The sequence below is a fragment of the Citrus clementina genome, unplaced genomic scaffold (genome assembly GCF_000493195.1).
Source record: "Citrus clementina cultivar Clemenules unplaced genomic scaffold, Citrus_clementina_v1.0 scaffold_3, whole genome shotgun sequence".
Classification (NCBI taxonomy): domain Eukaryota; kingdom Viridiplantae; phylum Streptophyta; class Magnoliopsida; order Sapindales; family Rutaceae; genus Citrus; species Citrus x clementina.
Window position 1 is genome coordinate 40,403,200 of NW_006262339.1, and position 14,427 is coordinate 40,417,626.

Genomic DNA, 14,427 nt, shown 5'->3' on the forward strand with positions numbered 1-14,427 from the left:
GTCCACCCTAAGTTGACAAAATGTATCAGCCGACCACCAAACCGTTAATTGCCGTTTGAAAGTTAACAGAATTACAGTGAATTGACGATTTTACCCTTGAAAATTATCACTTATATACCCTTAAATTCTCTTTTGATCACTTGTATACCCTTAAATTATCACTTGTATCATATGAAAAGACTAGATTACCCTTCTGACGTTATCATATTTAAACGGCAACTACGGTTTGGTGGTCGACTGATACATTTTATTAACTTAGGGTGGACGATTGATACACCCTCAAAGTGTTGTAGTATTTTTTATAATGGAGTAAACTAAGGGTATACAAATGATAATTTCCCTTTTAATTAAAAAAATCTTATTCCCCCCCTTTTTTTAAATTTTTAGTTATTTTTATTATTTCTTTTTTATCGATCGTGTTCTCCACAAAATCAAGAGTGCCCAAAGTTTCTTCCATTCTTGTATTTTTGTTTTTGTTTATATATATATTTATCTACCATCAAAAACCTTAACTTTGGGAATGAACTTGAGGAACAAAAAAATACTGTAAGAAAAAAGAATTGAATCCTAAAAGTATGATGACAGTGACTAATGATTTCTTGCCAGCTTCTTTGATAAATTAATGTCTGTTTAGTATTGAAGTTATGTAGATGTAATTTAAAAGGTACAATAATAAAGTGTTTGATAAAGACTAGCTGCTATAATTTGAAAGATAAATTGATTTGATTTACCACTTGTATAATGAAAAATCTATAATCTTTATTATTTTTGTCAAAATTGTTATTTACAAATTATATTTACTACACATTATTAACTTTTATTTCATAATTATATTTTTTTTCACAATAATTATAACTTTTTAAATTACAACACTTTAATATTAAACGTGACCTAATTAACTGGAAAAAGGTTAGCATGCGTGAGTGAGTATAATTAAGATGTTATTGGATTGGAGTGAATCCTATACGATGATGACGATAACAACATCGCATTTGGAATTTTATAGTGGGAGTATAAGTATTATTTGTAGGCATACGCGAGGTCAGATTAATCGACTCGGTTCCAACCATGATTTCTTATCGTTAATTGTGAACAAATAAAAGAAACATGCCACCAAAATATAACAAATAAACTCACACATCATAAATTAAGAGCTTTGTGGTCAAGAAAAACATATTGTTTTAATGAATATTAACTTATTGATAAATTAATAAATTATAAAATTTGAAGATATTCTTTATTTGTTTTTTCAAAATATTGCGTTCATAATAATATGTTTTGTTTTAAACATAATTACCTTCGTTTTTTGTAAGGTCGTTATAGAGATTTAAGTTCCTAATGATTGAGAGGAACAAGTTGAAAATGATAATTCTACTACAGAGCATGTCTTGTGTAATAGGTTAATAATTAATAATAAAATCAATTAATATTATACACATAGCATTAAATGATTGGTAACACATTGATGAGTATCCTAACTAAAGTGGCGTTTATTTTTTTATCTGATATCTAAATAGACCTAAATTAGTCTGAATTCTAAATAAAACTGAATGTCTGATCTGAATGATATTTTTTTTTCTGAATCACTAAAAATTAAATATTAAGTTGTTTATTTTTTAACTAAAAATATCTGAAAAACTAATATTTTTACATTTATTCCCTTACAAATTATAAATATTAAATAAATAATAAACATCTCAAAGAATATAAATAAAATAATAAATTATCATAACATAAATCATATTCACTTGAATACACTTTTTAATATTCTATATTATAGATGTTGATCAATTTTATTATAATTTATGATGTTTTTTATATGAAAAATATTCATAAAAAATTATGAAGATAAATAATACTAATCTAAATTAAATAAAAAGATAAAAATAATAATAGTCTACCACTATATATTATCACAAGTTATATAGAAATGGGTAATAATGCTAATTATTAAATTTTATTTAGATAAGAATGAAAATTAAGTAATTAGATAGGGATATTTTAGAGAATATCTTTTAATGATATCATTTAGACTTTTTAGATTAAGCAAAAAGCTAAAAAAATTAGCTTAATAACTTAGTGACTTAATGGCTAAAAATTTTCATTAAGTTGAAAAAACAAACAAGTTAATGATTTAACTGATTAAAATTAAGTCAAATATATAAGTCATTAAGTCAAAAAAAAAAAAACAAACAGCCTCTAAGTATCTAATCTTAATCAACATAGCATTATAGCAAAAGAAATCGGCCACCGTAACCTTGAAACTTGGAAGGAAGTTTACCAGGTTTAGCAAAAAATCAGCCACCATAGATAACCTTGGACGGAAGTTACCACAATAGAAAGTGAATCAGTATCACTTCTCATTTAAACTGCAAGATTGACTCCAACGGCTAGTAGGCATAATCTCCTAGTCTTTGCAATTATGTGATTATTCTTTTTTTTTTTTTTGAAACATGTCTCTTTAATTTGTATAAATTGAGCCTCTAGGCTATTATTATCAACGAGAGTGAAGTTTATATTGTTTGTTTCATGGAATAATTCCTGGTTGCAAAAGGATAATATCACATTAGGACTGCACTCCTATAAATAGAACCGGAAGTTTGTTGAATTATTAATTTAAAACATTATTGAAGAAACGACGGCAGAAAGAAAAAAAAAAAGGAAATATGTGGAAGGAAGGTCAAAACCTTTACACATATTCCCCACAAATTTAAGCCGCTGATAAGTCAAGAACATAGGGAGTAAAGTACACATATGACCTATGCAGGGGAAAAAAATAAATAAAACTTACACATGTTCGACAGTCGGTACCATTCACAGTGGCTAGTATCATACTATCACTGCAAGCACACACTTTCATTCAATTCATCTCCACTTGTAACTTCTTCTACAGCCTTGCTTTTGGCAACATTCAAGAAAAAATCCATCAAGAGAGTTTCATAGCCAGGCAATTTTGCATAACCAGGAAGGTAATTAATATCAATAACAAGATACCCGTCCCTCTCTCCAGCATCTCTAATCAAATCAAAGTTGAAAAGATTCAACCCTAATGCTTCTCTCAGCGCCCTTGATAATTCCACAACAAAGCCTTCTCGTGGCATTTCAGTTTTCTCTAAATCAACTTCTTCATCAGCATCAACTGAATTTGATGATATTTGAGAAAATGGTAGAAAACCCTTCAAAGATTTCATTTTTTCTTCCGAAATATCGGGCAATGACTTTCGCTTCACACACTTCACACTCGAACCAGCAACATAGACCTTGAAGATCATACCACCGTGATTCACAAATTCTTGTAATAGAATCGGTGCCTCCAGAACCTCAAGCCCTTCGTTGTCGAAAATCAAATACATTTGATGCGACTTGTCGCTCCCATTGGCCTCCAAAGGCTTTGCTATTAACGGAAACCTCAATTTCAACTCTTCAATCGCCATATCACGAGTTACGAGTTCGGTTTCTGAAACGACAGCCTGATTCGGTACACTGACTTTTTCCTTATTCAACTCTATCTTCAAACGCGATACCACTTCCAGCATTGAGTCTCTGTTGTGGAGTCTTTCGATTGATTCGGGAGGATCAATGATGCGGACGTCAGGGTTTCGGGAAGAGAATTGTTGCAACTGTTGAGTCCAATCAGGACCGTACAACTTGTGCATGATGCAATCGAACGGTCCTTGTTCGGTCAAGGGTTTGTCCGGATCAATGCGGATTAAGCCAATGCCTTGTTCGGTTGCTTTGGTGATGAGAGAAGGTTGGATGACGGTTTGCTCTTTGTTAGGAGCAAAAACGTAGCCGATTTTGCAATAAGGTTGACCTTCATGATTAGACATTTGCGATTTGTGGGGAAGAGTAGTTGTAATACTGTTTGGGATGTGAGAAATTAAGTTGAGAGAAATTTTGAGCTTGGACAGAATAAGAGAGCGGGCAAAGTACAACGTTAAATAGAGCTACGTGTGGAGAGAATAGTTGAATTAAAAGGGACTCAAAACAAGTACAATATAATAAGAAGGAAAAAAAGAAAGAATTAATGTTCTGTCGGTCAGAAAGAATAAAGCATTAAAGGAAATTCGGATTCTCAACTTGTATCCTAAATAATAAAAACGCTGCTTTTTTGTGTAAGCAGTCAGTTCAGTACTTGCTTTTTGAGTTTTTTTTTTAAAATTTTGTTATATTACTGATATTATATCAAATATTATAATTAATATTTATAATTATATTATATAACTAGGATCTCCGTCATACATTGACCCTAAATTCTTTAAACGTTCTCTAATATTCGAAAGGTGTCTATTCCACTCACATTTCGTAAGAGAGAAACTATCTGCACTCAAATTGGCTGATAATTGAGGGAGTACTGAAACTAACCTCCATAAAACTCTTATAAAAGCTCAAACCTTGCACTCACCATTGTAAGTGCAAGAATTCTCCCATTGAACTAAAGGCCCATTAGTCTTGCTTTTTGAGTTAGAGATGTTAAAGTTAAATTACTATTTTTTAAGAATAATCATACACTTATGAATTCTCATATAAATTTTTTCTCTACAAATTAATGTCATAGTATGATTGTTTGCAATGTAAATATAAAATAATAAAAATAAGTTATACCAGTTATACAATATTTTTATTCAACCAATCATGTAATAACATACTAGTTTACACAAAAATAATTTGTCATTTTGTACAAGAGTATATAAATATATTACAAAATTATATATAGGAAAATTTTTCAATCCGGAATAAGTTGACAATAGTGTAAACATACTTTTATAGTATTATAAAAGTATAATACTATACTTTTATAATACTATAAAAGTATAATACTATACTTTTATAATACTATAAAAGTATGTTAACACCATTGTCAATTCATCTTAGACTTCATTAAAATCCAAAATTTTAAATTAGATCACAACTATATATATATATATATAATCTCAGGCGTAGATTTAGGATTTCACAATGGTGGGAAAGCCTTTTAATACCATTGTAAATCATTTTACAACATTATAAAAGACTTTAACACCATTGTGAAATCACAAATTCATATAAAAATTAGTGTACCGAATTCATATGAAAATTAGTGTAGATATATATCCACAGGAGAGAAGGCCCCCTCATACTTGTACATATATAAAAACAACCTTGACTTCCTTTAATTAATTTTTTTATCAAACTGCCATTTTGTTATGCCATGATAATTTGAACAAAGTGTATATAGTTTTAGTATTACTTTTGTTTAACAAGAAGAATATCTCAATATTCTCCCAATATTACTAGGTGATCAATTAACTTCTTGAAAACCATTTAGCTAAGTCCCTGAAACATAAATAAATACAATGTTGTTTTTGTGCATCTCAGCCATTGCATATCCTCCGCCAATTAACTTGATCATGTTTATCACGTGCAATTCAGCTTGCTAAATTAAAATAATTTTTATCAACGACATCCACCGTTATAAATCGCACCTTCATAAACTTTATAAAATTAAAATAGTTTCTATGGCATCTAGAGTCTAGACCATACCACCGAACTTGTTTAATTAGTTTAATTTTTAAAAGCGACCACATTTATTTATTACCTCCATGAACTTTGTTAAAATTAAAATAATCTCTATGGCATCTGTACCGCACCAATAAACTTGCTAAATTGGCAATTAGCATATAGTTTTTTTATAAGCGACCACCTTTATTTCTCACTTTCGTAAACTTTGTTAATTTAATTTTATATGGCGTGTAATAGGCCACCCCACCCCGCGGCGCCCGAAAAGCAAAAGATGCTTTCAATTTTCAAAGTGAACATCACATGTTAAAATCAATGATTAACCGTGACATTGCTTGAGATCAAAATTCTGAGATAATACTAGAAAAATCTAAACATTATATGCATATTATTCTTTATCTTTCTATATTTGCCTTCCAAAAATCTCCAAGTCAATGGCCCCTTTGCTCAGTGCTACATCCTTCTCATGCAGCCATGCAAGACTTTGACTTCCATAAATCGATACCCAATTGGTTTTGTTTTGTTCGTTTGTTTTGTTTTTTGTTTTTTGTTTTTTTTTAAACGTGATTGCTTTAATTCGTCTTCCCCAACAACTTAATTTGTCATAAATAATTTGGAATTCTCTTCATGCTCCGAGTCCGCTGACTAGCCCCATGCTATCTTAAATGGCTTGATTGAGTTTTGGGCTCTCGTGCCTCGCCATTTTTAGAATATTAACCACAATTTTAGAATATTAACAAGAGCGGTGATATTTAAATCGCAATTTATTTCAACACCCCTACCTCTAAATTATCTCTATTTATTTTTAAAGATATCCTTATTTTCTTAACCTATTACGTAGCGGATAACAAAACCTATAAATCATATTCATTTCAACCCAAGTATGTACCAAATAAAAAGAGATTGGAAACAAGAAAAAATTACTCCAATAAACAAAGAAAACGGTGTCGGAGTTACAAATATATAAGGATTAACATAACAAATTTTCAGAAGAATTCATGGGGCTATGATAGAATCATAACAAAATTTGGTATTTCAAAAACTTTTAACTTTACCAAATAATTTATCACAACGTACAGATTTTAGATGAAAAAACTAAGCTAGTATACATCTTGAGACCCCGAAGAAGCTGACGAGAATGAAAAATGAAACATGAACCAAAAAGTTGATCTTTGAGGAACTTAGGAAGAACAATAACTCTTCCATGTTCAGTCTACAACTTCTCCTCTACCTTGTTCACTTTCTCTTGTGCTATGTCGGCCTCCTTTTCCATCTTTCTCTCTTCTATATTTCTTTCTAGAAACTTAAACGACAAAAAGCCCAATGTTGTGCTCCATTTTGGTGCGGCGCTAGTGCCTACGCCTACGCTTCATATAGATGTGCCTACGACTTCGCTTCGTACAGACATGTTATGTCATACAAGTGTTGTGAGAGGCCATTTTGGCGACTGAGACTTTGCTAACCAGATGCTGGAGCCATTAAGATAATATATTTATTAGTAATAGAGTAATTTTGAAAGTAAATGGAGATAATTTAAAAGGGAGGGGTTGTTAAGATAAAACAAAGGGTTCAAATATCACTACTCTATTAAGAATATATCCAATAATTAGCAAAGGCATCCACATTTCATTCATGTGTGTTTTTGTGGGTACTGATATTTGTTGATTTATTTGAATGTTTACTAAAATTAACCCATGTGTTAGTAATTTAAAAGGTGACGTTCACTTCGAATGGGTGATACATCTAAAATCCCCGAGTATCAATATTACTTAATGGCAAGGACCACGGAGGCTACAAGCATTTTTTTTAAAAACTAAATAAGTAAAGAGAGTATAATTAATTTTTAGTTCGTCAATTTTTCATGATTCAAACTCAAGTAGTCAAATAAAATTATTTGAAAATTATTCGATCAACCCTCAGACGAGGTTGAAAGTATGTTGATTCTCTCAACAAATAAAATGGAAAAAGGAAAAAAAACGATATATAAAAATGTAAATATTTTAAAACTATATATATTATTAGAAATTGGGTCACATACATTTGGAGAGCAAATAAATGTATATAATTGTGAAACGATATTGCAAGAAGTTCTGATTTTTTTTCATTTTGGTTTGAGTTGAGAGATTGGTGGCTTTTTTTAGTGGTTGAGAAATATATATAGTGTATGTATATATATATATAAGACAACGAGCCTAGCAAGAGAAACGAAAGCTTTACCACACGAGGGAACGCAGTCCCTAAGCTATCACTACGCAGCCAAACCTTAACACCAGGAGGGGAAATTGGTAAAATGCGGAGTCCAAGAGGTAACGAGAGAGCTAAAGTAGCAAGGAAATCAGCTGCAATGTTCGTTTTACGGTCGATATTGTGTACAAAGACTTGCCAATTTTGAGCTAGAAGAGCCTTGATGCTTTTAACAAGGGGAGACAAAGCATTAAGAGTATCATCTTGGTTCTCCCAAAGCTGAGTCATGCATAAGCTATCAGCCTCAACAAGTAGCGATTTGATGCCTCTATTCCATGCCAGAATAAGACCCTGGTAGAGATCCCAAAGCTCAGTAAGTATGATTGAACACAGCCTAATGTTCATACAAAAACCTTCAACTTATTCACCATGATCATTTCTGATTAAGCTACCTGCAGAAGCCAATTCTAAAGCTTTACGAGCTCTATCTGTGTTCAACTTGTAAAAAAGACTAAAGTTGAAAACACCCAACCAAAGTACTCTTCCACTCTTATGTACTTTTTGGTATTGAGTACATCAAAAGTTCTGTGAATTTTCTCCTCTCTAGACTTAATATTTATCACCATATTAGCAACACTGGTAGCACTCTCTTCAAAAATATACTTGCTATGCCAGTGCCAGATTCTCCAAAGAGCTACCCCAAAATGCAAGCCTACTCCCATTGTTATCCTTCTGACCATTAGTTTTCAGATTATAGAACACCCATTTATGTAAAGACAAAGAGAAGAATGTACCATAATCATCTTTCAGTAGTAGCTCATGCCAAATCCTTTTCACAAACAATCATGAAAAGCATGTAGCGTGTCCTCAATCATCTCATGACACTAAGGGCAAGCTATGTCCGTGTTAATATGGCGCTTCGATAGCTTTGGTTTGCATTTTATTTCGCTCTGAACAACCAGCCAAATAAAGAATTTAATCTGTTGGGGCCTTTTCGAACTCTATAAATGCCGCCAACCGGAGTTTTCCTTGGTAAATTTTCTACTGCTAAGCTGTTGATATGCTGATTTAGCCGTGAATATACCTAAGTTCGAGTGAGCCCAATAGAAATGATCATTCCCACAATTAACATCCAGAGGTTTGATTACAACTATCGTCAACAGAACATGATGAAAAAGAAGATAGCTAAAGAGATTCCAATGTGAAGAACCCTCAGGAGTCACAATGTTCGCTACACACCCCTTAGCCATGTCTTCAAGGATCTGAGCAAGAGTGAGATGATAGAGAGGCATGTTGGTAGTCACCCAAATATCCCACCAAAAATAAACTTTCCTATAATTGTCCATTACCTAATGTAAACCACCAATAAGATTATTCCAGACTTGCCCAAGAGCTTTCCATAGATGAGAACTATATCTAATAGAAAGAGCTGGATTATGAGCATATGGATCAAAATCATACTTGATAGACCACCTGCACCAAGTAACTACTTGGATCTGATAAAATACCCCTACTAATCTTCATCAGCAAAGCATCATTCATTGTCTTTAAATTTTTTAGCCCTATGCCACCACACGTTTTTGACTGACAAAGATTAAACCACTTAATAAGGTAAATTTCTTTGAATCAGAAGTACCCGACCAGATAAATCTGTGGCAAACTTTCTCAATCTTCTCAGTGATACTGGCTGGCAGCTTCATTGTTTAAATAGAATAAATAAGAAGATCCTAAAGCATTGACTGAGTGAGAGTAATTTTGCTTGCAAGAGACGGATGCTTAGCACTCTATCTACTGAGCCAGCAATCAACTTTTTCCAAAATCTCTTAGCATGTATTTTTAGTAACTCTTTTGTGTAGAATTGGCACACCTAAACACTTCCCCAAGTTATTAGTTATCGAAAATCTAAGAGTGTCATTAACATTTTTTACCTCTGAATGTTTAACATTCTTAAATATCTATTCACCTGTTTACCTGAACTATCACAGAAAGTATTGAGGACTTTTATGGATAACCTGCGCTTCATCAAAAGAGGCTTCAACCAATAAAAGGAGATCATCAGTGAAAAAAAGAAAAAGAAAAAGTGATAGGGGTACCTTGACGGGAGAGACGGATGGGTTTTGATCTTTTGGTTTGAACCGTCGAATGATACCGTGATTAAGTTGAAATACTAGTTATACAATCCAAGAAGAGGGGTGAATTGGGTTTTAAAAATTTAAGCTAAGTAAACCACACAACAATTTAATCTAATGCCTTAATGAAATAAAAAAAAAAAAAGTAAATTTAACAATGCTAAAAAATAATAGAGTAAGAGAAGAAATAACAAACATAAAGATTTTTACATGGTTCCGTAATTCTCACCTACATCCATGCCTCCAAACAAACCAAGCTTGAGGATTTCACTATCGAAACCTCCCAAGGCTTCAAGTTCTTTCAATTGACTTTCAAGATATTAATAGACATTTACAATAAGATATTATCCCTCAATCTTTTAACCCAAATGTTTCTCATACTCAAATTCTCACAAATTTGATAAAGAAATGAAAATTACAACAAACAACTCTCTTTTTAGAGTCGATATACAAATGATAGTACAATGGAGATTTAATATATGATGATTTGTAAAATGGAAGCTCAAAATATGATGTATGCTCTTATTCTTTCTAGAAAAAGTTACAAAAATTGAATTAGATTTGAGTTTATATAGTTTTAACATAAAAACTTGTCATTATAGATAAAATCAACAAATAGCCGGCTACCCTCTTAATTAGCCGGATCACCGCTTAGTACAGTGCAAATTACCGTTGCAAATTTTGACTTTGAAATTTAAAAATTTTCCTCAGACGGCTAACCGCTAACCATTGGCGGTTAGCCTCTAACTCTATGTCTTCTCACCATATTTTTTATATTTACTTTTTAGACCCAATACTTTTAAAAATTAAAATATAGCCTAGATGTTTTATAAATTATACTGTGACCTAAAATGTTTATATTTTTACAAGTAGATCCAAATCTAGAATTTTTTAAATAACACTCATTATTCCTAAAACTTTTTGAAATTATGATATAGCCTAAAATTTTATAGTACTTTTCAAAGAGGTTCTTTTCATAATGTTTATTGATTTCAAAACTTTTTCAATTTAATCCAAGATTTGAAAAACACTCAAATCCATAAAATACTTGTCTAATAAATATAAAACCTTATAGTTTATGAAAAATAATGATTTATTAAAAAAAATCTTAAGCTTCTCAAATTCTAAATCATGCATATATTAAATCATACTGGCTTTACAAGAATTTGTCGCTAGAATGACTCTGTTAAGCTAAACTTTGTTCTTGATTAAGCCGTTATCCGTTGAAGCTTGATTTCACCTAATTTATTTGCATAAATATTATCCTTCAAGAACTAACAATATGTGAAATACAATATTTATCATATCATTTAAGACAAATGTTTGTTATCATCAAAATTAAAATATGTGTAGCCCTTTAGGATAACTTAAGTCTCTCAATACATAGTACAAAGATATAAGGCGAGATAGGATCACCCTTTCTTATACCTCTGGAGGGGGGAAAATAATCTTTGTATTCACCATTCCACAAAACCTACATAGTGGTTGAAGAAATACAATCAGTAGTTAATCTGATGAGTTCAGTGGGTAAATTGACTTCCCTCAATGTCTCATAGATAAACTCCCAGCTTAACTGATCATAAGCCTTCTCAAGATCAACCTTAATAAGCATTTGTCCAAACTTCTCTTTCTCCTGTTGCATGGTGTGGATAATTTCCCAGGTAATTAATGACAATGTTCTCTATAACGTGTTTACCAAAACAAACAGTTAAGACAATCAAATCAGGTATAATAGTCTTCAGTCTATTAGCCATAATCTTTATAATTGTCTTATAAATTACAGTGCTTAAATTAATCAGATGATAAATCTTAAGATAGCTCGGTTGATTCGCTCTTGTGATTAAAATAATAAAGGTCTTGTTGACTTCATTAGGAATATCGCTACCATTAAAAACACTTTTCACTAAAGTGTAAATTGAAGCACCAACCGTTTCCTATTGATATTGGCAAAATAAAACACAAAAGCCTATCAACTCTGAGCGCTTTGAAAGGGTGCATGCTAAAAACATCTTGTTGAATATCATCATTATACAATGCCAGGCTAAGATTATCCATTATAGAGTCCTCAAGTGTGAGGAAGTCCCCCTCTAAAAAGATAAGTTTTATGACATCCATTCTCCTTAGTAAAGCTTCTGAAAAAATTGCATTACATAATTTTTTATTTGATCGACATCACGGATCCAATTGTCATTTTTATCTTTAATCATATTTATTCTATTAGTTTGTCTTCGTTGAATGGTTTGGATTGGCCATGAAAGAGGATGTGTTTCGATCACCCAGGTAATCCAATCCCATCTTGACTTCTCGTACTAAAGGAGTTCTTCGTGAGATAAAGTAATTTCAAGTTTCTTTTGAAGAGATATATCCAGTTTAATAAGGTATCTAAAAGAATATAACTCCAAAGCACGTTGTATTCCTCATAGTCTAGCTAAAATTTTGTTTTTCCTCCTTTGAATATTCTCAAACACTTCTTTGTTGCTTATGTTAACTTTCCTTACAAAAATACTAGCCAAATGCATGTAATCTCTATCCTTGACCCAATTATTAGAGATAAACATAGGGAATCTGTTGTCCATAAGCCAAGCTGCAAGAAAACAAAAAGGTATAGGAACCCAAACCCTTGTCGTACTTCTAGCAAAACGAGCTAAAATTGGACAATAATTAGAACTGATTTTCAGAATACAAAGGATTTGAGCGTCTGGGAACTTCACTAACCAATCATTATTACAAATTACTCTATCCAGCCTTTCATGTAAATTACCCCTACCTCAAGTAAATTCAGACCATAGAAATTTGATATCACAAAATTACTTCCTATAGAACCAATCTTTGAAGTGGCAACAAACTCGATATGTACAAGCAGAGCCACATTTTTTCTTAAAAAGATGTAAAATAGCATTAAAATCACCCCTAAGAAGCCATGGCCCCTTAACTGTCTTTGGTATATCGTCAAGGTAAGTCCAAAGATGACTTCTAACGGAGTGAATGGGACTGGCGTAAATTGCGATCAGCCAAGAGACGAACTTATATGCATTAGATAGACAAATATGGATAAACTGTTTATGATTAAATATAATTTGCACAGAACAGCCTTCCCTTCAAAGCGCCCAGATAGCTTCTGAAAAACCCACTGCCTCAATTCTATAAGAGCGATTAAAATCACTTTTAAGAATAAAGTCATTGGCTTTTTGCCAACTAATCATAGGCTCAACCAAAACGACAGTAGAAAGATTATAGTTCCAAATAAAAGCTTTAAAGATTCGATTAAATTCTTGATAAAGACACCTTGACAATTCTAAAACATGATAGAATGGATCATTAAAAATTAATAAAAGAGTAGAGAGAAAACACCCTTACTTTGTGGGACTTGCAATTCGTTGTTCAAAGTCCATGGCCTCTTCCTCTTCCAATGAATCCATTTCCTCTGACGAGGCATCCTCATCATCCCCACTGTCTGCTGTATAATCATTGTCATCAAAATCATTCAATAAATTACCTATATTTTGTTCTTCTGCATCAGGTGGTTTACTACAAGGGCCAATAGTTAAAACTTGAGCCCTGTTAGCCAAAAGAGCGAACAAAGGGTTGGTTTGAGTAGCCAAAGAGTTATTAATTTTATCTTCTGTTGGGTAGTAAAGGAGATGACAGAGTGTTCTAGGGGTTCAAGAGCAGTTATACTATTTTTAGGATGTTGATGCTTAATAGTGATTGCATGTTATTGTGTGTTGGTGCAGGTGGTCATAGGGTGGTGCATGATTTTGGACGTGGATGTGTCTTTTGGGAAAGTTATTGTATGGGAATCATTGGTGTGTGTATAGTCATGTGGGATTTCTGGTGATTGAGCTTTGGGACGTTATCACTAGGAATTTCCACTCTGTCCCCACAGAAGATTTGGTCTTTGGGTTAACTTTAGTAAAACTGGCTTGGTTTGTATGAGGTATAGTTGGCATGTTCTCCTCTAAATAATTGCCAGGACTCTCATTACTAAATTTATGACCATGTCCAATGTATCATCATTAGCTAGAGAGAAAAATGTAATCCATCTTACCCTTGCCTTCTTAAAAATGTTTGAATTCCCTACCCATATTAGTTTCTTTTATTTGTCTCTGACTTCTTTTTTTGGCTACGAGATATAGGGTCTGTACATTGAAGTGCTTGTATGGTTGTCTGTTGGCAGTGGTGCCACCGTCATGTCTTTCGCACCCCCGTTGGCATTGCCTCTATGAAATTCACTAGTTGTTCATTAACTTTCTTTTTTTCCAGGCACTCACTTAGAATATACCTATATTTCCCACATTCAAAGCGTACCGAAGGCAGGCTCTTATACTCAATCTTTTGAACTTTTCCATCCAATAAAAATTGCGAAACGAGAGGTTTATTTAACACAACTTTCACTGCAATATGCATAAATTTACCCTTGTCGTAGATTCAGTGTTGTAGTTGATTTATAACACATTATCAATAATACATCCCAACATTCTTAGAATGTGTTTGTGATAGTAGTGGACATGCATTCTAGGGAGACGAATCCAAGCAACAATAGAATTAATTGTTTCAGACAAACTGTCAAAATGTAGGTGTCATTATTGAACAATCAGTTAGTGTCCTAGGATCG

At 32.4% G+C, this 14,427-nt stretch overlaps 1 protein-coding gene across 1 annotated transcript; it reads right to left on the bottom strand.

Annotated features, from left to right (window-relative positions):
* Positions 1-2,837: 2,837 nt before the first annotated feature.
* On the bottom strand, positions 2,838-3,830 carry LOC18049649 (inositol-tetrakisphosphate 1-kinase 1). The gene has a single exon (XM_006443226.1). It carries the CDS (start codon positions 3,828-3,830, stop codon positions 2,838-2,840), a length of 993 nt encoding a protein of 330 aa, XP_006443289.1.
* Between the last annotated feature and the right edge of the window lie 10,597 nt (positions 3,831-14,427).